The sequence below is a fragment of the Mytilus edulis genome, chromosome 2, assembly GCF_963676685.1.
Source record: "Mytilus edulis chromosome 2, xbMytEdul2.2, whole genome shotgun sequence".
NCBI classification, from domain to species: Eukaryota; Metazoa; Mollusca; class Bivalvia; order Mytilida; family Mytilidae; genus Mytilus; species Mytilus edulis.
The window spans coordinates 59,742,391-59,767,275 of NC_092345.1; the positions used below are offsets into that span (position 1 = coordinate 59,742,391).

The window sequence follows — 24,885 nt, forward strand, 5'->3', positions numbered from 1 at the left end:
ATCAAACACAACTTTTTTTAAATCAAAAATTCTATCATACAGAGGTAAGTTTTATTTTGAGAACTGGCTTTTGGCAAATAAACCAATTGCACATAAAGAGCCAAACTAAAAATGCTTAGCAATTATATTAACCAGCTGATTACGAATGAGTGACACAACTCATTCGACTGAATTCGGTTCCATGTATGGTATATTCTCGTCGTTGTCGTTATTGTTTCGATCTTTGTTGTTCCGTCGTGACTTGGTGGCATTTCGACGCTTACGTTTAGCATTCTTGATACTTGTCATCTACAAATAAACAACAAATAAAACTTGTTCCTGTTATTTTCGAAAACATCATTGACTCAATATATTTTTTTGAAAGATATACAATTCAAAATAATAAATACAAATAAAAATGGCCAATCTTTGAATGAGGTATTTATTTCAAATTTCATTTTTTTCGAAATATAAATTTCTATGAATTCTTAAATATATTTGGTCAATAGCTTTGGCAACTAAAAAAACGGACTAATATCAGAAATTCTAATGCAATTATTTTGTATCAATGGTTCTGATTGGATGAAAGTTAGCGTAAAATTCTATATCTTCTTGTCCGCTGTAACTAAGGAAGCCGACATTTTGAATTGCTGAATGTATTGACATATAATTTCTACAATAATAAGCCCAAAAAAATCACATGTTCAATGCACCTAAAAAAATTTATTTTATCAAATTTTATTACATTCTGAAGCAGCACAGAAGCCAGAAAACGCCCGTATTTATGTTTGATGCCGGAAGCATACCTATCATGACGTCACCTAGTGTAGAGACCAAAGACGCGGAATTTTCTTTAACAAAGATTTTACACTGAAATAATGATTGAAACTTAATTATGAACTTGTTTTGCATTAGAATAGAGATAACTGTATTGTATTTGAAGCTTTGCGGCGATCCATCGGTAGTTTTACTGTCGCAAATACCCGTTTACCTGTCTCCGCTACGCGTCGCCATAAACTATAAATTTGCGACAGTAAAACTACCGATGGACGTCCTTATGCTTCAAATACAATACAGTTATATAAGTTGAAAACGGGTTATTGTTCGAAAAAATATTTTTATTAATCACATGCCCCAACGTTTGTATAAGGTTTTGGAATTTAAAATATATATGGCCACGAGACATTTTAATTTTCCAAATATGCATCAGTTTTTTGTACTCATACTCCAAAATCAACCAATCAAAATGTTGGATTTAATGTTTCGGGCATGATTTTTATGCTCCGAGCACTGAGAAAAGTTTTATGACTTCAACCCCTTATAGTCGATTTCACAAAAAAACTTACGACTAAGATTGGTCGCGGTTAGTCATGAACAATTTACTTGCGATCAATCTTAGTCATAAGTTTTTTTGTGAAACTGACTCCTGGATTTGAGTAATAAGAGACAAAATGATCGCCTTGACTGAAATTTTTAATTTTAAGGATAAGACTTAGTGCACGATGATTAGTCGTTACGTTATAAGCAAATCGAAAAAAAACGGAATTTGCCATATATATATTTTGTATTCAATAATCCAATGAGTCATATACTCGGTATAATGCTTACCTCTGTCGCTAGCGAGTCGTATGCAGTATGTAATTTGATGAGCTCTTTTTCTACTTTTAAATACATGTTCTCTGCTTTATTGCAGTCCTCTACAGATACAAAAAAAAATTAATCATTAACGGTGGTATTAATAGTTGAACCCCAGGTTTTGATAAATATTGACAAATTTGTGATGATCACTCTTTGGTTTTCATTGTAGTGCTTTGTTTTAATGTTTTTCTCTTTATTTGGGCATTGAATCTGTCCATAGATTTACGAGTTTTGAACAACGGTATACTACTGTTGCCTTTATTTATCATTGAGTTTTTCATTGCCTTCATGGTATCAAGCCTTCTTCATTGTAACCAATCATGCAATCAGATTCCAAATTAATGCAAATACAGTTTCCCTATAGTATATGGCATGGTATTTGTTGCAAAAATTCGATATTTTTCATTTAAATGCAATATTTTATATTTTACTGGTATATTTCTTCATTAAAATGCAATATTTTTTTTCATTTGAATGGTATATTTTTTCATTTAGATGCAATATTTTTTTATTTAAATGGTATAATTTTTCATTTAAATGGTATATTTTTTCATTTAAATGCAATTTTTTTTATTCAAATGGTATAATTTTCCATTCAAATGGTATAATTTTTCGGCAACATTCCTTTTGCGCCAATTACTGTTTTTCAGGGGTATCATTTGCGCCAAATTTTTTTTCTTCAAATGTATCAATTGCGCCAGTTTTCGGAACTCATTTGCGCCAATTTACCTGAACACATTTTGATCGTACATATTAAAGATTAATATATATTTAGTATCATTTTTGTCTGAGTTGAAATCTTGCACATATACATGAGACAGACCCACAAAAGTTAGAGCGTCAAATACTACGAACAGCATGCAAAAGAAAAGCTACAGAAAATATATCCGAAAGACCAGCTGAGATCATAATTTTATGTTCGGAGCTATTTCATCATGAAGAGGAACATCTACAGAAAAATGACTTGAAGTGCATAAGACAGTCTATGTACAGAGAGAGAAGATAACTGTACCCTGCCCAACCAAAAAGTTCAGTAGAATTTCAAGAAATTTTAAGCGAGGTAGAGTGATCACAAATAAAGAAGAAGAGTTTGTTTTAGTAAATTATATTGAAAGTGGCATTGTTATTCTCGGTTGTGAAGCTAACTTGAAATTTCTTTGTATGCGGGGCAGAAGATGTTTTTGCTGATGGAACATTTTTAAATAAAGTGTTGTCCGAAGTATTTCCAGCAATTGTATACAATACATGGATTCAGGAAGGACATTTAATTTATATTCCACTTTTAGTTGCCTTTTGCCTTCCAAATCAGGAGACTGTTTCTTTGTTTGAGGAATGTTTTTCTTTAAATTGGCGCAATCGTATATTCAAAATGACACGTGACAGGGTTAGTGAAGGTCGTGGGTAGTATTATGGTGAGACAAAAAACAGTTTTATTGTTGTTTATAATTATATTTACACGACGAGACTCATGGAAGATGGATATTCTATAAGGACGATACTATAAATTGAAAATTTGTATAAAAACAATCGTTACATCACGTTTACCGAGCAAAGGTTAGTTTGTAATAGATCACGCCGTTCGAAATATTCGAGTACACCCAAACCCGGAAGTCAACAATCGTTTGTTTACATTATTATTATACCAGTGTCAACATTGATGCCAATTTGTTACTAATATCAGTATTTCTATTGAACTTATTGTTTCCGAACTTTATTTATCAACATGACTAGAAACAAGTTAAATACAAATGCAAAGCGTAAACTGAAAGATTTGTCAAATAATACAGACCCAGAATTTGATTCTCCAACACAACAACCTTATAAAAAGGGATCGAAAAAACTTTCGAAAAACAACACCAGTGTTCATTCTATTCACGAGGGCTTGTCGTCCGATAAGACACCTGATAATCAGAAGCATGCCTATAATACGCAAACCAGTACACCGCTTCAGTACCCGTACCCGCTCCCTTTTCCTGGCCCCCTCCAGCTCATTCTGGATCATATCCGTCATTTAGTTGGCCGCCACCTCCAGTGGCTGATAACAACGTTCTTGGTCATATTATGCAATACATCACAACAATCGATAGCCGGCTTAGTAATTTAGAAAATATGGACAAAAAAATCGATAAATTGGAAAGTTTTTGTGAAAATATGGAGAACTTGTATATTCGAGTTAAAAAAACTGAAACCGGTATTGAAACCCTAACTTCACAGATGACTGAAGTACAAGATATATGCGTTTCTCATAAAATAAAACTTGACGAGTTATGTGTAGAGAAGGATACCATGTGGGTAGCTATTGCCGCTGGTGGGGCAGGTAGTCCAGGCAAAGGGTCTAAAATTAAAAAGGAACTAGAACAAATACAAAAACAAAACGAAGAACTGAAATCAACCGTGACAGATCTGCAATGCGAATCTCTGAAACAAAACTTGGTGTTCTACGGAGTCGTTGACCAACCGGGTGAAAACACCGACAGTCTATTAAAAGGATTTATCCGTTCTGAAATCAACATAAAAAGCGAAATTAAATTTGTTAATGTTAGACGCATCAACAGCAAATTCAATCCACGTCCCATACTTGCCTCGTTTGAAAGTTTGAAAGACCGGGAAAAAGTGCGCCGTTCAGCTTATAGATTAAAGGGAACTCCTTTCAGCCTGAGTGAGCAGTACCCATCAGATATTCTTGCTAAACGGAAAAGGTTAATCCCAATTTTAAAAGAAGCCCGAAGTCAAAATGTCAAGGCAGTGTTGCTCAAGGACAAGCTTTACATTGATAATGATGTTTTCGACCCTTTAAGTACCGGTCTTTGTAAGAATCATGCAGGTTCCTGTTGATGGGCGATTCATGACCCCTCTTCAAATGTCTTTATATTTTGTTTATGATGAAGGTATGGTATGAAAATAAGTTTTCTGTATTATTTTTTTCTTTTCAACTTTGGTTGCCATGGAAACCATCCTTACAAAATTTTGCCTAAATACGTCCATAAGTAGCCTTTGAAAATTGAAATATAATGGATTTTAAAGAACCATAGAAATAAAGTTAATCAATACAAACAATATGTATATTTACAGTATTGACAAACACAACCCCAAACTATACAAACACGTTAAAATTTTGAATTTACTAAATGGTTTGTTTCCATAGCAACCATTTAAAAATGTGTTAAAATTCGAAAATGAAAAATTTCAAAAACTTTAAAATTTTAAATCTGTTTATCTCCCAAGACCAACAATACCATGACATGTCATTGACAAATTTTGAAAGACCACATTCTATATATTCAGAAAATAAAAAGAAAGTCGTGTGTTTTTTTTTTCATTAAAAAAATAATTTTAGTCAAAAATTGTCAATTTTCACCAAAATTCAGATTACCAAACAGATGAATACTGAAACATTTTGAACTTAAAAAGCTAAAACATTCCATTTATGCGTGCATTCCTGACACAAATTTGGTAATTATAAATGAGAAAATATGATTGATAGAGATATTTTTGTAGAGAAGGACATTTTTTTCTTTCTGGGCATGGTGCCCCCCCCCTTTTTTTTCAAAATTCAAAAAATCATTAATAAATTTAAAAGATGGAATTCAATTGTGAACATTTTGAGCATTAAAACATGAAATTTCTTCAAAGGGTGAGGGCAATAATAGAACCCCCTACACCATTTTTATATATTAGATTTTTTTTTAGAAATGGGGAATGTGTCAAAGAAAGAACAACCCAAACAGAAATTTAAAATCTTTAGATTCTATTTCATGGTCTTTAAAATTGACTCTAAAGAACCTGAATCGATCACCTGTAATTTTTGGTTAAATCTTGCATCAATGATTATTTGTCCCTTCAATATATATCAATGAGTGGCTTAACAATTCCATTTAAATGTTCTTTGTATCTGTCGTTTTTTCTTCAAAAGCAAAAAATGAATTTTACCCCTATGTTCCATTTTAGCCATAGTGGCTAAGTTTCTTGAAGTACAAGGAAATAAAAAACTAAATTTATACAAGATTATAACTCCCAAGTTGGGCTGAAATTGATTAAGCATATTCAATATCAAAAGAAGATTTTTTTTAAAGGAAGCAAACTAGATGAACAAATTGTGAAAAATTTCTTTAAAGGGCTATAACTCCATACGTCTGTCCGTCCGTCCGTCCGTCCGTCCGTCCGTCCGTAACACTTTCGTGTCCGCTCCATATCTAGAGAACCGTTATGATTTCATACTTGATACTTAACATGATTATTAACCAACACCAGAGGGTGTGTCATGTTGTATGTACAACTTCCTAGGTCAAAGGTCAAGGTCAAAAACTTTGGTTTCAGTTGACAACCCCGTGTCCTGTGGTGAAGATCGTGTCCGCTCCATATCTAGATAACCATTATGATTTCAAAGTTTATACTTGACATCCATTTTAACAACCACCAGAGGGTGTGTCATGATGTATGTACAACTTCCTAGGTCAAAGGTCAAGGTCAACAACTTTGGTTTCGAGTTGACAATCCTGTGTCCTGTGGTGAAGATCGTGTCCGCTCCATATCTAGATAATCGTTATGATTTCAAAGTATATACTTGTCATACATTTTAACCACCACCAGAGGGCGTGTCATGATGTATGTACAACTTCCTAGGTCAAAGGTCAACGTCAAAAAAACTTTGGTTTCAGTTGACAACCCTGTGTCCTGTGGTGAAGATTGTGTCCGCTCTATATCTTGAGAACCGTTATGATTTCAAATATTATACTTGACATCCATTTTAACCAACACCAGAGGGTGTGTCATGATGTATGTACCACTTCCTAGGTCAAAGGTCTGTCCATCGCTAACAAATTTGATCCACATTATATTTTGAGAGGACAGCTGTTATTATTTCATACTTTATACCTGACAAACATTTTCAACTTAACATATATATTAACCAACACAAGAGAATGTGTCATAATGTATGCATCCTAGGTCTAAGATCAGTCTGTCGGTCTGTCCATCCGTTCGTTGTTCTTAACAAATTGTGTCCGCTCTACCTCTCGAGAACCATTAATATTTCATACTTTATACTTGGTGGGTCATAATATATTGAAGGCATAATTCTAAAAATATGTGACAAATATCAATTGGGCAGCACCTTTAAACATATTGTTCAAACATCAATCCATATATCCATAAGTCACCTTAGAGTAGTAAACAATGAGTTCACATCATGCAGTCATCACTATTATACTATGAAAGTAAGATGAGAATATTTATCAGTTTTAACTTAAAATCTTAGATCAAAATCACACATGAGACTATGTAATAACTTCAAATAATGCTTCATATCAGATTATCCATACAACTTATTTACCCCACGTTATTGACAGCGGGGCCCACAGAGATGGCTCCCATCTCAATGATATCTAGTTCAGTTTATAAGTTTTACTGGAATTGGTTAAGTAGTTTCAGTGGAAATGTTTCAAATATTTTACACCGGACAGACGACAACGGAAGCAAAGTGATGGCAAAATCCACAGTTCCTTTGAAACGGTGACCTAAAAAAACTACATCCGTTCTATCAGAAATAAACTGAAAATAAAAAATAAAAAATTTGTACCATCGAGAGCGCTAACAAGGCAACTTTCCATAAATTTAAATATTTTTAAGGGTCATAACTCTTTTAAAAAAGTCAATTGTCCATGATTATAGAACTCATCCGAGATATTGTTGATATTAATCTAGTGTATAAGTTTTATTAAAAATCTGGCAAGAATTGTACCTGTGGGAGCGTTAAAGGGGCTATTTTCCATAAATTTATTATTTTCAAGGGTTATAAATGTTTTTATTAAAGTCGATTGACCACCAATATCTAACTTGTTCGAGATATTGCTTATAATAACCTAAAGTATTAGTTTCTTAAAAATCTGACATAATTTGTACATGTGCGAGCGCTGCAAGGACAGCCAGATGGACACAAGGACGGATGGCAATCAAAATTTTAAGCAGACCATGTTTAAACGAAAAAAAATAAGTTCTAATTTCGATTTTTATTAATTGAAAATTTTTTGGTCGCATATTGGTATCACGTTGGAGTCGTCGTCGTCCGAAGACATTTGGTTTTCGCACTCTAACTTTAGTAAAAGTAAATTGAAATCTATGAAATTTAAACACATGGTTTATGACCATAAAAGAAAGGTTGACATTGATTCTTGGTGTTTTGGTCCCAACAGTTTAGGAATCAGGGGCAAAAAAGGGCCCAAATAAGCATTTTTCTTGGTTTTCGCACAATAGCTTTAGTATAAGTAAAAAGAAATCTATAAAATTTTAACATAAGGTCTCTATGACCACAACAGGAAGGTTGGGATTGATTTTGGGAGTTTTAGTCCCAACAGTTTAGGAATTAGGGGCCAAAAACAGGTCCCAAATAAGCATTTTTCTTGGTTTTTGCATATTAACTTAAGCATAAGTTATTAGAAATCTATGAAATTTTAACACAAGGTTTATAACCACAAAAGAAAGGTTTGGATTGATTTTGGGAGTTTTGGTCCCAACGAATTAGGGGCCAAAAGGGTCCAAAATTAAACTTTGTTTGATTTCATCAAAAAATTAATTATTGGGGTTCTTTGATATGCCAAATCTAACCGTGTATTCAGATTCTTAATTTTTGGTCCTGTTTTCAAATTGGTCTACATTAAGATAAAAAGGGTCTAAAATTAAACTTAGCTTGATTTTAACAAAAACAGAATTCTTGGGGTTCTTTGATATGCTGAATCTAAACATGGTCATAGATTTTTTGATTATGGGCCCAGTTTTCAAGTTGGTACAAATCGGGGTCCAAAATTATTATGTTAAGTATTGTGCAATACCTCTGCGGTCGTATAAAGCTGCGCCCTGCGGAGCATCTGGTTTATTTATAAAAATACTATTTTTGATATAACATTTTTGATAAAAAAACGTGATTATTCTGCGGTATACAAATAATAATTCAGTTAGGTTTTAAAAAAAATAATAGACAAGCTGTCTTTTTCCACCACATACAATAGAAACATTGACGAATTCTTGCACAATTAATGTAGATCGTTGGTATATATTTCCTCAGATAGAACATGTAGAATTTGTATGCCCCCACTGTAGCAAAGGGGGCATTAAGTTGTACCCTTGTCTGTGAGTACGTCCGTTCCAGAGTTATACCCTTATACAAATGGAAAAAAAATGCTGACTTTTTTGTTTCCGTTCTCTAACTTAAGTTTGCCACAACCAAATGTTTTGAAACTTATACACAATGCTTATTTCCATAAAATTCAGAACAGTTAGAATGTTATTGGTGTAACAGGTACTATCAATAAGTTATGCCCCTTTAAAAATGGAAAAATGCTGAATTTTCCGTTTCCGTTCTCTTTTTTTCGTCTGTCTGACATAGTTCATCTTACCCTGACCTCATTTTCTTAGAACATTGATAATGTTAAGTTAATATGATACTTGTATTAAAATCTTTACATAACACTTACAGAGTTTCAAAAGTAATTCAATTATAAAAAAAACCAACCAGACATTTCAGGGAGAGTGTTCTTGTTTAGCAGATCTTAGTCTAGGGTTAAAGTTTTTAAAGCATCAATCTGTTTCAAAAACCAACAATGAGTTGCATTAAATTGTTACTGTAACTTCTTTATAGCCATTTTGAAAGAGAAAGTATCCTGAGCTAATTTTTTTTAAATGTTCATTAAGATTTGTTTTATAGATAATCATGTTATGCTCATTGTTGAAGGATATACGGTGATCTGTGGTTGTTTATTTCTATGTCTTTGCTCTCTCTGGTTGAGAGTTAATTGCCTCATTGACAATTACAACACATCCTCTTATCTTTATACATAGACTTACTAGTAATTAAGTTTTGGATTCAACTTTATTCTTTTTCACTGACAGCATCAGTCTTAGACACGACAACGGGTTATGCGTATTACCATTTTTTTTTTAAACTTCTGAGAAATCTTACATATAAGATTGAAGGGAGGGGGTACATATGCTGCCCTCAACTTTAGAAGTTGTGTTATGCTTAAATTCTTAAAATACTTAGTTCACAAGTAAATACAATGAGATACCACATTTCTTTCAACAAATTTTATAATTTTGAATAAAAAAAAAAAAAATCGAAAAAACGGGGGGTGCACCATACCCAGAGTGATGATTTTTCATTTTGTACAAGTATATCTTCATTTATCATATATTCTCCTTTAAAATTAACAAATGTGTGTCAGAATTGCACATATAAATGGAATGTTTTAGCTTTTAAAGTTCAAAATTTTTGATTATTCATCTGATTGTTAATCAGAATTTTGGTGAAAATTGACAATTTTTGACTAAATTTTTTTTTTAAAGAAAAAAAAACACACGACTTTCTTTTTATTTTCTGAATATATAGAATGTGGTCTTTCAAAATTTGTCAATGACATGTCATGGTATTGTTGGTCTTGGGAGATAAACAGATTTAAAATTTTAAAATTTTTGAAATTTTTCATTTTCGAATTTTAACACATTTTTAAATGGTTGCTATGGAAACAAACTATTTAGTTAATTCACAATTTTAACGTTTTTATATAGTTTGGGGTTTTGTTTGTCAATACTGTAAATATACATATCCTTTGTATTGATTAACTTTATTTCTATGGGACTTTAAATTCCCTTATTTTATATTTTCAAAAAGGGTCTTTTTTCACATATTCAGGCAAAATGTTGATTTGATGGTTACCATGGCAACGGGCATAATACAGGGAAAATAAAGACAGAATTTTGACCATCTACCAAAGTTCTTATGATATAGGGCAAAAAAAATTACTTCTGTGACATGCCATGAATCACCTTCTGCATGATTTTTACAAAGACCGGTACTTAAAACACAAGCAATTTATAAAGGAGTCAACAGTGGCATTTCCTAGTGGTGCTAGTTCTGGGAATTCGAAGGCGAAGAGCACAGTTGGTAGTAACGATGATGACCCGGATCCCAATAGCAGTATGGCTGAGAAGGAAGACTAGGATAGCGTTGAAGGACTTCCAACTAGTGTTTCATCTAACATTTGTACTGAGAGTTTGAAATTTATCTCGTGGAATATTAATGGTGGTTTACAAACAAAACTTGATGATAAAGCATTTGTAAATTTTTTATGTACATATGATCTTGTTTTTCTTACGGAATGTTGGTTTGAAAAAGATTTTTCATTTCATTTACCTGATTATAATTGTCATTTATTCCCTCGATTGAAAGCTAAATCTATTCAGGGAGGAGGTAGTGTTATCTTGATTAAAAAATGTTTTTCTACTGTTATTGATATTGAAACTTGTATTTTAGACTCTATTGTATGGTTGAATATTAAGCAGGGTATATTAACCAAAGACAAATCTGTATATATTGCTTGTATTTATATTCCCCCAGTCAAATCTAAATACTATAAGTTATATGATTGTGATTTATACAATGAGTTAGAAAATAGCATTGAGTTATACTCTGAACTTGGTCACGTTTTTATTCTTGGGGATTTGAATGGTCGAACTGGGACGTTAGTCGATTTCCTGGAAAATGATGATATTCATTTTACTTTAAAGAACCGAATTTGTGGCGCTTTCGAATATTTAGCCGATAGTGTTCTCCCGAAAAGAGTCAATCCCGATTTAAATACAAACAGTTATGGATCTAAAATAATTAGTATGTGTAAATCCTCAGGCTTAAGGATAGTGAATGGTAGACACAAAAACGGATTTTCAAATGACTTTACATATTGTGGCCCTATTGGTATGAGCGTTCTGGATTACTTCATTGTACCTTCGTTTTATTTCCCGAATATAAACCAGTTAATTATGTCAAACTTTACAACTTATTCGGACCATGCATTTTTACATTTAGAACTGAATTTATTAATAGACACCATGCGAAACACAGGCAAATGCTCAGATGCCATGGAAGATACAGAACGTCGTGTTAAATACAAATGGAAAGATGAATTTAAAGAACAGTGTACTGAGTGTATTCGTATCAATATGGACAATATCATTCGTTTACAGAATCGTATAAACTTTGAAAATCAAAATTCTTTTGATAAATCGTTGAGCAATTTTACATGTATGATAGAGGACATTATGTCGCCTTTCTTTAAAACGATGCCTTATGTAAACAACAAGCCGTATAAACCAGTTAATTATTTTGACAAACCTTGGTTCAACACACGATGCAAGGAACTTTATCGATGTTATATAGATTATCTACATGTTTTCAATCGTTCAAAATCAATTGTAAACCATACAAACTTAACTTGTGCAAAGAGGGAATATAAAGTTATGGAACGTCGTCTTAAGCGAGAATACCAACGTATAGAGGGTAATGCAATGGACTTTTTGAAATATAGTAACCCAAAACTGTTTTATTCGAAATTTAGGAAAAGGACCGAAAAGAAAAATAATGTACCGTTACAATCTTTCTATGAACACTTTAAAAAATTGTCTTCTGTGAATATAGACAATACATGTAACGAAGATTTATTTAATAACACTGATGGCGATTGTGTATATCCTGAACTTGATGAAGTGATTACAGAGGAGGAGATTTTAAAAGCCATCCGCAATTTAAAGCGCAATAAAAGTCATGGAGTAGACGGTATTTTGAATGAATATTTTATAGAGTATAAAGATGTTTTTATGCCAATATTAGTCAAGGTTTTCAATGGTATTTTACAATCCGGTATATTCCCTACTAGCTGGGCCATTGCTATACTTGTGCCTATTTTCAAGAAAGGAAACGAAGACGATCCAAATAACTATAGAGGTATAAGTCTTGTAAGTAATTTCGCAAAATTATTTACTTCCGTATTAAATCAACGTTTGATGGACTGGTCTGATTCTTTTGATGTCATTACTGACGCCCAGTTCGGCTTTCGCCCAGGTTTTGGAACTGTAGATGCAATTTTTGCCCTAATTTCTGTAATTTTTAAGTCCCTATCAGCAAACAAACGTCTTTATTGTTGTTTTGTTGATTACACAAAAGCATTCGATACTGTTCAAAGGCTAATGCTATGGTATAAATTATCAAAAATTGGTATTCAAGGTAAACTTTTAACTGTTATTAAATCTATGTATACTAATGTGTCTACTTGTGTATGTGTTGATGGTTTTAATTCTGAATACTTTTCCAATGAATTGGGCTTGATGCAGGGAGAGGTGTTATCTCCCATACTTTTTTCATTATATGTTAACGATTGTGAAATGGCTTTCATTAATAGTAATGCCATACCATATGAGATGAAAGAATTGAATTTATTTTTACTTATGTATGCTGATGATATGGTTATATTCTCAGAATATGTTTTGGGGTTACAAAATATGCTTGATACATTATATGAGTATACATCAAAATGGTCATTGAGTGTTAATATTGATAAAACTAAAATTGTTGTATTTAGGAAAGGTGGAAGAGTTCATGTTGATGAGAAATGGTATTATGATAATAAGGAAATTGAAGTTGTTGATAATTTTACTTACCTTGGTGTACTTTTAAATTTTAATGGCAAATATAATATGTTACAACAGAAATTGTCAGAACAAGGTAGAAAAGCAATGTTTGCTTTAAGAAGAAATGTGAAAAGTATGTGTTTAAACTATGTCACTTTGTTATCACTGTTTGATACTTATATAAATTCTTTATTGAGTTATGCAAGCGAAATATGGGGTGCACATAAAGCCCCGGCAATAGAGAGAGTCCACATGAACTATTGTAAAAATATACTTGGTGTTAAGTTGTCTACTAACAATGTTATGATATATCAAGAACTAGGTAGATTGCCTCTTATTTTCGCAAGAAAATGTAAGATTTTCAAATATTGGTTTAAATTGCTAAATACTTCAAACTGTATATTGAAAAATTGTTATAACTACTTGTATTGTGAATTAGAGAGATGTCCAAATAATAAGTGTAACTGGTTGTATTTTATAAAGAACGAACTTTTTCTTATTGGTTTAGGTGATGTATGGTATAGCCAAAACCTTATTTGTGACTTGCCTGATGTATATTTTGCTGTCATAAAGCAACGTTTATACGATTGTCTAAAACAAGAACTTGATGCTCAGTTACATATGTCTCCAAAATGTTCTAATTATAAATATATGTTAGATAATTTTTGTCTGCAATTTTATTTATGCAAACCAATTCCAAATGTTTACAAAAAATGTATAACAAAAATAAGATTAAGTAGCCACAACTTAGCTATAGAAAATGGAAGATTTTATGGTATAACAAGAAATAATAGAATATGTACTTTTTGTAAAATTGATATAGAGGATGAGTTTCATTTCATCCTCAAATGTCCACGTTTTCAAGGTTTTAGAACATTTTATATTAAGCCATTTTATTGGAAAAAACCGTCGATGTACAAATTTATCAAACTGATGAGTACTAATAATGTAAAAGAATTGTGTAATTTAGGTAAATTTATTTTTAGATCTTTTAAGCTTAGATCCGAAATGTTAAAATAATGTTTGTTTATCATTACAACACCTTCTGCTGTCACATAGTCTGTGTTTATGTATGTATTATATGTTTTATTGATGTTGATATAATTGTATACCTATAGTTTATATAGACTTTGGTAATAAAGATATATATATTTTTGGCGCAAATGATACCATGTAAATTTTAAACAGGTGGCGCAAACGTAGCATTAGAGAAAAAAAGTTGTGGCGCAAAAGGACGCATTTTTGGCGCAAACGGATCTCTCCCAATTTTTCATTCAAATGGTATCATTTTTCATTCAAATGGTATAATTTTCATTCAAATGGTATAATTTTCATTCAAATGGTATATTTTTTATTCAATTGGTATAAAAAATGATTTGCGTGCAATATTTTCTATTCAATTGGGGTTTATTCCCGATTGTCCCACTTTTTAAAATTTTAGAGTTCTGATTGTCCCACATAAAAAGTTCTGATTGTTCCACATTATTTTATGAAGTAAAATGTTCTTAGATAAACAAGGTAACTGTTTGTTTGTTTTGCAAAATAAACAAGAATTATTATTGCACATAAAATATTAATTTTATAAAAGTATAACATATCAATTTTATAAAAGTACAAAATATTAATTTCATAAAAGTACAAAATATTAATTTTAGAAAAGTATAAAATATTAATTTTATAAAGGTATAAAATATTAATCTTACAAAAGTATATAAAAAAAAGTTATCAGATAAAAACACTTTTAATATAAAACCAATATTATATCTCTGATTTATGAAATATATCTACAATGTTACGTTTAATATTTATAAAACAAATGTCAATACCATAATTTTAATAACATTTTCTTTGTAAAGTTTTTAAATAAATAAATAAATAATGCATGCAATTATAAACTCATTTACATTCTACCCTCTATCTGGGATCAGTATATCTAACAGTCAATTAATATGTTCCAGCATCTATATATGAAATTATTGATGGAGAAATGTTTCTATTAGTGCCTTTGCAATGTTACTAGGGATTTCAGAGGACATGTTAACAACATTCTCTGCGCTATTGATTAGACTGTTAAAAAATCACCTGAACCAACAACGTTCTTTATTGATAACGAAGCTGTTGTCTAGATTTTGACCAGTTTTGTCTTTTAAATAATCACTATTAAAGATTATTTTACCAATATCCCTTTTGTCTTTGTCGACAAGACTCGTAACCAACTATATACAGAAGAATCAGACTTCAATAAAAAAATAAGAAGATGTGGTATGATTGCCAATGAGACAATTCTCCACCAGAGACCAAATGACACACAAATCAACAACTCAAAACAATTCCCAATTGTCCCACATTTAAACTTCCCAACTGTCCCACAAACATATTCCCGATTGTCCCACAAAATTTCGTTACTTTTTTACCTGTAATTTCAAAAAGTGGGACAATCGGGAAGACACCTCAATTGGTATAATAGTTTTATATTTATATATCATGGGACGCCTTAAGGTCAAATTTGCAACAACGTTTGTGATTGGTCGGTATTTATTTGGATTTTCTCCCCATTCTTTCTAAACTTGAGTGGCCAATAATTAAAAAAACGCTTCAGAATATCGCCCCTCTAACTAAATCTGCCGTTCGTGCGAGTTCTGCACTGGCTGTTTTATCAAAATCTTGTGGTCCTGACTATTGTTTCTATTGCAAAATTTGGATGGTCACAACGTTCGGGCCACTTTTCAAAAACTCCCATTGTATATAGATATATATGCAAGTACATTGTATACTTTTTTTTTTATTAAATAGGTTAGACTTGAAATGGTTTTACACTAGTCATTTTGGGGGTCCCTTTGTGGCTTTCTGTTCGGTTTGAGCCAAGGCTCCGTGTTGAAGACCGTACTTTGACCTATAATGGTTTACATTTACAAATTTTAACTTGGATGAAGAGTTGTCTCACAGGCACTCATACCACATCTTCTTATATCTATATACAACGTAAACTAGACGTTTCTCAGACTGTTTTTTTTTTTAACCCTTTACCGCGCGTTGTGTACTGGTTGATAACTCAATCAGGAAGAACAAGATTTATTTCAGTTCTAGTTGTTACATGTATTAGCTTTGAGCAAATTTCCAGTAATTGCATATACTCTTATGTCGGTGCTTTGTGTCTATTGTCTTAAAATTAGTTTTTTGTCTGTGTCTCGTTCCGATCTTTTGAGTTAATCTAATTGCAACTGATTTTACAGGTTGTTAAATTAATGTGCTGTTGTACCACTGTCCCATATTCGAGATGGATTGAGTGCTCACAAACATGTTGTTGTACTGTTACACCGCTGTCCCAGATTAGGGGGTGGATTTTGGATCCCGCTAACATGCATGTTTAACACCGCCACATTCTGTATGTATGTGCTTGTTCCAAGTCAGGAGCCTGTAATTCAGTGGTTGCCGTTTGCTGCTGTGTTATACATATTTGTGTTCGTTCATTTGTTTGTACATTAATTCGGTGGCTAGTTTTCTCGATTGAATTGTTTTACATTTGTGATTTTGTTGCCTTTATAGCTGACTATGCGATGTATGCTTAGCTTTTTGTTGAAGGCCGTACGGTGACTTATAGCTGTTGATTTCTGTGTCATTTGGTCTCTTGTGGAGAGTTGTCTCATTTGCAATCATACCACATCTTCGTTTCTATATCAACCCTGCCATATTCTTTATTTACTTGTCCAAGGTCAGGAGCCTGTTGTTTAGTGGTTGTCGTTGGTTCATGTCTCGACTAATATTTGATACTTTGTAAATTGTTTTGTTATGTATAATTAGGCTGTTAGTTTTTTAGTTTGAATTGTTTACATTTTCATGTAGGGCCTTTTATAGACGACTTTACAGTATCAGGTTTTTGTCATTGTTGAAGGCCTTACGATTATCTATAATTGCTTACATCCCCTTCATATTTGAACTCCGGTGGATAGTTGCCTTATTTGCAATCACATTCCATCTCTTCGTTTTTATATTATATACCTGACTTCTAAACTCGTGTTTTCATGAACAAGCATGAAATATTTGTCACTGGGTGTTAAAATTAGCAGTATACAATCAATCAATTTAAACTTGTGTTAAATAAGAGCCATTTTATATTTATTTATTTGTTCGGGTGGGGGACAGAAGGATTTCATATATGAATATGGTTGCCTGGTAAGAGTTGAAAAATGTGCATGATTAGAGACAGATTGAAATGAGTAATAATGCTCTCCCTTCTCTTCCCTATCCTTCATTTATAAATTTAAACTGACCACCACGGAATAGCCCAATAGTGTTGACAGTAGCGTTAAACACTAATCAATCAAAAAACCCTTCCCTAGAATATCAAATAATTGTCCCTTTAAAACAGTTATTGTCCGTATAGTTTTTATATTTATCCAGCTTATCGTCCTACTGTCATACCATAAAAACGTTTATAAACAGCTCACATTCTTATATATCTGCATTCATAAATTAATAATTTCATTTAGACTAAACGACGCCATGTTTGTTATGTGCCTCTACCGTCTTAATAACCTATCAAAAAAGAAGAGGTAAATGAGAGCCAGAAGATCTTCCAAATGCAAAAAAAAAAAAAAAAAAAAACACAGAAATAGACTCTTCTTGCTCACTTCCGAAGAACAAACAAAAAAAAAAAGGCACTGGCTACGGTTACATGGAAATGTAACAATAATAAAAATATTATTGTTACATTGGAGACTAATTGCCGGAATGCAAAGTTGGGTGAGGAACCGATTAATTACAAATGTAACAATAATTACTGAGGCTACGGTTACATTACGTTATTGTTACATGAAATACAGCAATGGACGCTAGATTGATTAAACTTAAATCTTCTATAGTTGTACTGCTTCATTCTTTCATATGTACTAAACAATACTTGTAATTTAATACTGATAAATAATAAAATATTATTATTCAACAAATGGTGTACAACTTGAATAGTTTTACTACGTATTAATGGTTTTGATGTTCTTAAAGATACTACTCAAGATTAGGAGTGTGACTGTCAAAGGCGAAAAATATAGTTCAATGGTTTCACTTTTTTAAAGTATTTAACTGCACACCTACTCTTATTACTGTCATTATACTTTGGACCAATTTTGTTTATGGTGGAAAAAAAATAAAACTTGGGATGCGTTTTAAAGGAAACTGAAACAATATCAAGACATACATTTCATACAGCTTTATAACTTGACGCAAATTAATAATCAAAAGCAAAGTTTGCTAATTGTAACTTAAATACTAAGAAATTCTGTATGTACACGTATCCGTGGAGGACGTAATTTCGTTCATCAAAAATGTGTCGGACTTTAAAACAACTTACTGGATTTGTAGAAATTAAATTGTCATTGTAAATATAAATAAATTGTATGTTATAAATGTATGTAATAAATGTCCTCAACTTTTATTATTTAGTACATATTACTAGTCCCATCGTACATTGTTTTTTTTTATGTAACAATAACTCAATGTAACCGTAGCCTCAATAATTATTGTTACATTCGTAATTAAACAGGTCCTTACCCAACCATGCATTCCGGCATTTAGTCTCCAATGTAACAATAATATTTTTATTATTGTTACATTTCCATGTAACCGTAGCCAGTGCCAAAAAAAACGCGACCCATTCAGTGCATTCATTAAGACCCGGTACCCGGTACTTTTACCCGCCTACGGAAGCGTCTGGTACCGGCAGAAAAAAAATAAAAATACAAAAAAAATAATGTGTAAAATTCTTTTGAAGATCGTTCAAATCTAATTTATTTCTTTCCTCAAGAGATAATCTCCGTGTACGTCGTTCATGTGTATGTTTATAGGTGTCTTCGTCGAGGTCCGCGTTAAAGTATAGATCTATCTGCCAATTTAGGCACACCTCCAAAGTAGGAGAAGTGATAATTATAAACCACGTGTCTGTGTCTGTATCGTAAGAGCGCTTTAAAATGGGACGATTTAGCAGTATATTTTCAAGCGGCAAATTGTTGATGAATTTAAACAACAACAGCAATACTTATGGCTAATAAAAAAAAGCAGCTTGTATCACAGATTATTTTATGAATAAAAGGTTTAATAAAGGTGAACATTCTATGGAATTCAGAAAATCGTTAATTGTATCAAATCAGTTCGTTTCCCGTTGGACGTTGTCACTGATCTCCGTTTTCTCGATATGTGTTCTATGTTGTGATTTAAATGACTGCTGTCTGCAGGAAATTTTTAGTGTAAAACTTCGTGAAACATAACTGTTACGTTTACAAAATATAATATCTGACGAGATTTAAGACTTTTAAAATTAAAAAAAAAAGACAGCTCTGAAGAAGTGAAAAAAAACCCCAACATTTTTATTAACACAATCACCCCTTTATCATGTTTATATAAGTTAAGTAAAAGTTAATACTTGTTTTTTATCTGACCAGAACAATCATCACAACACTTAGCGTATATCAAAAACGTTTGTTTGCTGTTTTGCATGAGAGCATGTTAATTTAATAAGACCCGGTATACTACAATGTTTGTAACTTATGAAATTTCTTTTACAATATTGAACAAATGCAAAACATTTAATAAAAGTATAAAAACAAACAAAACATTTAAACAACATTTCACATGAAACCCCTGCAGTGCATTATAGGTCATACATATTTTATAACTGATTACAAAATAATTATAAGCTATGTATTTTCAGATAAATACTCAAGAAAAAAAAACACTTCAGTGTTAACTTACCCAAAATTGAAGCAAATATTACAGACTTTACCCTATTTTTTAAAGTAAAAAATTAAGGCTGAAATCCCTAAAATCCAGGAGCTTCCGGGGGGGCTTTGCCCCCCTGGCCCCCTACCAGAGCTAGCCCTGGACCTAATGGGGGCCTTAAGCGAACCCCAGACCCCTCACCGTTTGGGTTTGGTTCCTCCTATAATCTCAAATGTACCTCCAGTCTAAAAAAATAATGAAACCCCTGCCCATTAATATGTTCTTAAAAACGCCTTGCCCCTACCTTTTTTCCAAAAAAAATGGCATTATCAAATATATAAACAAAAAAATAGATAAGGGGCGGGACCAAACCTATAGATAACATAATAAAGAAATGATGAAATATACAGAATAAGTTGATTGATTTTTGGTTGCCTTATGTCCAGTGGCAAATATGTCACGCATGTTTAGGACAAATATAATAGCTAGAGATCAAAGGATAAAGAATAGAGTGAAATGGTAAAAACTAAAAGATATAGAATTATAGAAACGATCTTTGATCCGAAACCCTCCCTACACACACACACACACACACCATAATCATTGCTGCCAATACTCGCATGTATACATCTCTATACAAATATCTAAATTTGAACCTACCCCCCCCCCCCCCCCCCCTAAGACACCCGAGGTTTTTATCCGCTCCTGTTATGTGTGTCTTAATATATACATTTTGTACGGGTCTAGATAATAGCTAAACGTACAATCATATAATTTGTTGGATACCTATAATTATATTTATATTATATACTGTATCACAAAATAAACATGTATACCCCCTTCCTTTCCTAATGCAGTATTGAAATGTAAATCATTTAAAAGTCCTGAAGATAAAATATGTTTTGAAATATGCTCTGCATACTTATTCAAGCAATGACATATAGTAATTATTGAACTACTAACTGTGGGGCTTGAAAAAAGTCTATTTAAGGGATTCGGAGATGAGAACAGTAAAAAAAGCTCAGCAACGCATCCTAAATGTAAAATGATTTGCGGCATAATACATGAGAACACATATTATAGATAGTATTAAATATGAAGTTCACGCCTCATACAGTGAAGTCCTATCCCATAGGACTATTGTTGTAACATGGGTTAGTGAACTGGTTCCAATTTATCCTGAATTGTCTTTATTAAAGAACAAGTTCCGGAGTATAACAGCTTATGTCTCTCCTTTTTTATTCTTTTTCATGTTTGTCCACCTACAACGTCTCTGAGGATCAAGAAAAGTAAAAAAAAAAAAAAAAAATAGACTATGTACATGTAGCACAAAAGAACGTCATGATAACATGTATCTGGACTAGCTATGTATATATATATTTTTTATTTCCAATGTGAAGACTGTAGGGGAGTTTCTTCAGAAAGGGTTTTTATCGGGGAGATGTTTTTGCAACGCACGCAGGCATCTGTTTCTATCCATGAACAAGTTGTGTGTCAAATTAATTATTATTACTTGTCACTCGCATTTTTTTCTCTGCCTGGCCATTATTGGCATTAATTGCCAGTGCACGAACTCGCACTAACGCCAAATTTTAGTTAGATGGGCGATATTCTGAGGCTGACGCGTTTTTCAATTCTTGTGTCACTCAAGTTTAGAAAGAAAGGGGAGAAAATCCAAATAAATACCAACCAATCACAAACGTTGTTGCAAATTTGACCTTTAGACGTCAAAGAATTTCCCATGATGCAATTATTGCATATAAATAAAAAAATTATTATACCAATAGAATAAAAAATATTGCATGCAAATGATTTTTTATACCAATTCAATAAAAAATATAGCATTTGAATGAAAATTATACCATTTGAATGAAAAATGATACCATTTGAATGAAAAATTATACCATTTGAATAAAAAATATTGCATCTAAATGAAAAAATATACCACTTAAATGAAAAATTTTACCATTTAAATAAAAAATATTGCATCTAATTGAAAAAATATACCATTCATATGAAAAAATATTGCATTTAAATGAAGAAATATACCAATTAAATATAAAATATTGCATTTAAATGAAAAAATATCGAATTTTTGCAACCAATACCATGCCATAATAGTAAAGATGCCAACATTTATACATTTACATTTTTTTTAACAACATTTGAAGAACAACATCTTATAAAACTTACCTTTCCACAAAATACATGACCTGTAGGCTGCCATGCGATCTTGTTGTAAATAATCCCATTGCTTCTGGTAGTAGACATGGATACGAGCTGCTCTTGATTCTATCTCGGCGTTTACCATTTTCCTAAAAGACATAAGTTTCTTCAATTTTATAGCTGTGATATGCATTACAGGAAAAAGACAGGTATTACGAAGAACATACTTTTCATCTTTATCTTTATATGTGACTGTTTCCAGAATGAGTTTTCCAATACCATTTCTCCAGTGTAAACGAGGATATTATCATAGTCTATGTCGACATAGAATTGTGAAGCGTTGTCCTATTTTGGAAGTGTTTGTTTCTCATATGTTTTACAGATTTTGAGAGAAAGTTATGTAGGGAAATATACATTTTCTGAACTTTATTTTCAGGAAAGTTTTGCTTTTTTAATTAATAGGTCAATTTGTCAATTGAAAATTTTAAACCGAATTCCTATAACATGTCTTCTTAAAATTGTTTTGATATAGCCATGCATTATCATCTATGCATTTTTGTTGTAAATCACGATCGTGTTGAATAACTGTATTTGTAGTAAGTCCTATCGATAAAGCGTGTATACATGCATCTACAATTGATTTGCTGTTGTTGTATGTTGCGTTAAATTAATTTGGCGAACAGTTGAACTTCCAACCTTAAGATCTTGGTGTGAATTTAAAGTTCTTTAGCTTATGAATGAGAACTTTCCTGCAATTTTCTGAATAAAACAAAGATCTTGGTGATGTTAACTCCAAATACCCGGCATTTTCCTCAACTAATAATCATGCTGATATTGGTGTGGCTGTTTTGCTGTTGTTGTATTAAAAAGGTGAGACAAATAGGTAATTAAAAAAAATAGTCCGAAAAAAGAAAAGACAAAACCATGACAACAGATAAACGATGTGTCGAAAAGACACACAACAGTCCATAAAACACTAAAAAGAAAACTAAAAAATGAGCAACACGAACAAAACAAAAACCGGGATGTGCTCTGGATTGGTTATACAAATCTTACTTCTTTATTTGTGCGCCTGTCGTGTTACGCATTCAAATTATAATTTCGGAATATCATAATCGAATTAAAGAAAAACAAATTGTTATTAAGACATTTCAAACATATCAGTGGTATCTATGACACAAATATTCTTTAACAGTCAAACCAAATCATGAAGGCGTATATAATCATGAAAATTTTCGTAAGAATTACTTCAAATAACCATTGAAAACCCTTTATTCGATAAATTCCTTTTTAGCAATCCTCTTTTCAGGAAACCATGACAGAAAGCGTAAACAGTACGACTTTGGGCGAATGATCGGACCTGTGGCACACAACTCGGCATTAAATGTCATATCTACTGGGAGATGCAAGCGCTGCTTCGGTCTTTTGTTAAAAGCCTATAGTAGGTGGTACATATATGTTTATCATAATATCATAATATGTTTTCAAATAGTAGTAATTTTAATTTATGTCCAACCTAAATTCGATGAGTGGTAGTGTAATATTTCGCTCAGTAGACTGTGTAACATTGTTCACATCTGGAACTGCTTCGAATGGAACGTCTTCTCTTTTTCTGTCCTTTTTATTCTTTTTGTCTTGACGCCTTTGCTTTAAGCTTCGATCCTTATTATTTTTTGTTGCTCTACGCTTGGAAGGAGAAATTCCGGATTCATTTTCTAATTTAGCTGAATAAGAGACGAAAGATTGTATAAATTAAAACGTAGCTATATGTTTGATAACATAGGTTTACAATGATTTATGCCGAGTGGATTAGTATGCCCTTGTGTGATATTGTGATATCACCAACTATAGACATAATACACGACCGTCCATACATGTGGTTTCTGAATAACCAGTCGGAAAGCAAGCCCTTTGAAACAACAATTTGTAAAGAAAGAAGGGTGACAATGGTGAATTCAAAGGGTGATAAAGGTCGTATGCATCCAGTGGCGGATACAGAACTTTTTATAAGGGGAGACCGCTGATTGACCTAAAGGGATCCCGTTTCAGTCATCCTTCAGTGATTCCTTATATAATCAATCAAATTTTTCCAACGAACGGGGGTCCCCCCCCCGGCCTATGACATCCCCCTTTGATCGGAAAAAAATATCATGTACCAGCATACGGCGATTACTTCAACATTTTACCACTTATAACCCTCTCCCTCCCTCTCGTATATATACTCTGATACCCGATACTCACAATCTCCAAAGTCATCCTCGCCTGCCTCTTTCATTGTCACAGATAACAAAACTCTCTCTATGAAACTGTTTAACAAATCATCGTCAACATCGTCATTGCTGTCCACTTTAGAATATTTCCTCGGGTCAACATAAATTTCTTCCCCCACATATGGTCGAAGTTTTGTACTTGCAAGGAAGTATGAATTACTGTCATCGTCTCCAAGGTCTCGATATCTTATGCGAATTGAATCTGGTTTACTAAAAGATCCTTCGCTCTCCATTATCAGGCAAATGAATTGTTTTTCGTTCGTTGTGCAATATTATGACGTCGAAAATTGCGCGAAAATCAGAGGCACTATGATGTGAACAAAACATACTAACGAAAACCTTTGGATAACTCAACCTCAAACAATAAGCAATTTCATTCCGTCACTTACATATAGTATCGTTTAAAATCCGAATAAAACATTGTATATTATATTTAATTTTATTGTCGAGCCTGTGACTTTTGTCAAAGCATGCTCGACAAAGGGATAATGATCTGACGGCGGTGGCTACGGCGGTGATAGCACACTTCTCAAAAGCTTTATCTTTTAGAAGGTGGAAGACCTGGATGCTTCATACTTTGTATATAGATGCCTCATCTTACGAAGTTTCCGTCAGTCACATGTCAAATGTTCATGACCTTATTTTCATTGTTCAGTGACTACTTGAA

General features: G+C 32.4%; 1 protein-coding gene across 1 annotated transcript; it reads right to left on the reverse strand.

Moving 5' to 3' along the window:
* Positions 1 to 37: 37 nt before the first annotated feature.
* LOC139512557 (uncharacterized) lies at positions 38 to 23,676 on the reverse strand. Its single transcript, XM_071300249.1, has 4 exons — positions 23,465 to 23,676; positions 21,976 to 22,097; positions 1,588 to 1,676; positions 38 to 288 (listed from the first exon to the last, which is right to left on the reverse strand). The coding sequence occupies exons 2-4, from the start codon at positions 22,091 to 22,093 to the stop codon at positions 160 to 162; spliced, it is 336 nt and encodes a 111-aa protein (XP_071156350.1). The 5' UTR covers positions 22,094 to 22,097; positions 23,465 to 23,676; the 3' UTR covers positions 38 to 159.
* Positions 23,677 to 24,885: the final 1,209 nt, after the last annotated feature.

Bases quoted from the DNA above. Each gene is read 5' to 3' on its own strand.
- LOC139512557 (XM_071300249.1), bottom strand. From the start codon at position 22,093: ATGGTAAACGCCGAGATAGAATCAAGAGCAGCTCGTATCCATGTCTAC. The intron at 1,677-21,975 runs GTAAGTTTTATA...TTGTATCTGTAG, and splicing joins GTCATGTATTTTGTGGAAAG to AGGACTGCAATAAAGCAGAG. The intron at 289-1,587 runs GTAAGCATTATA...GTTTATTTGTAG, and splicing joins ACGACTCGCTAGCGACAGAG to ATGACAAGTATCAAGAATGC.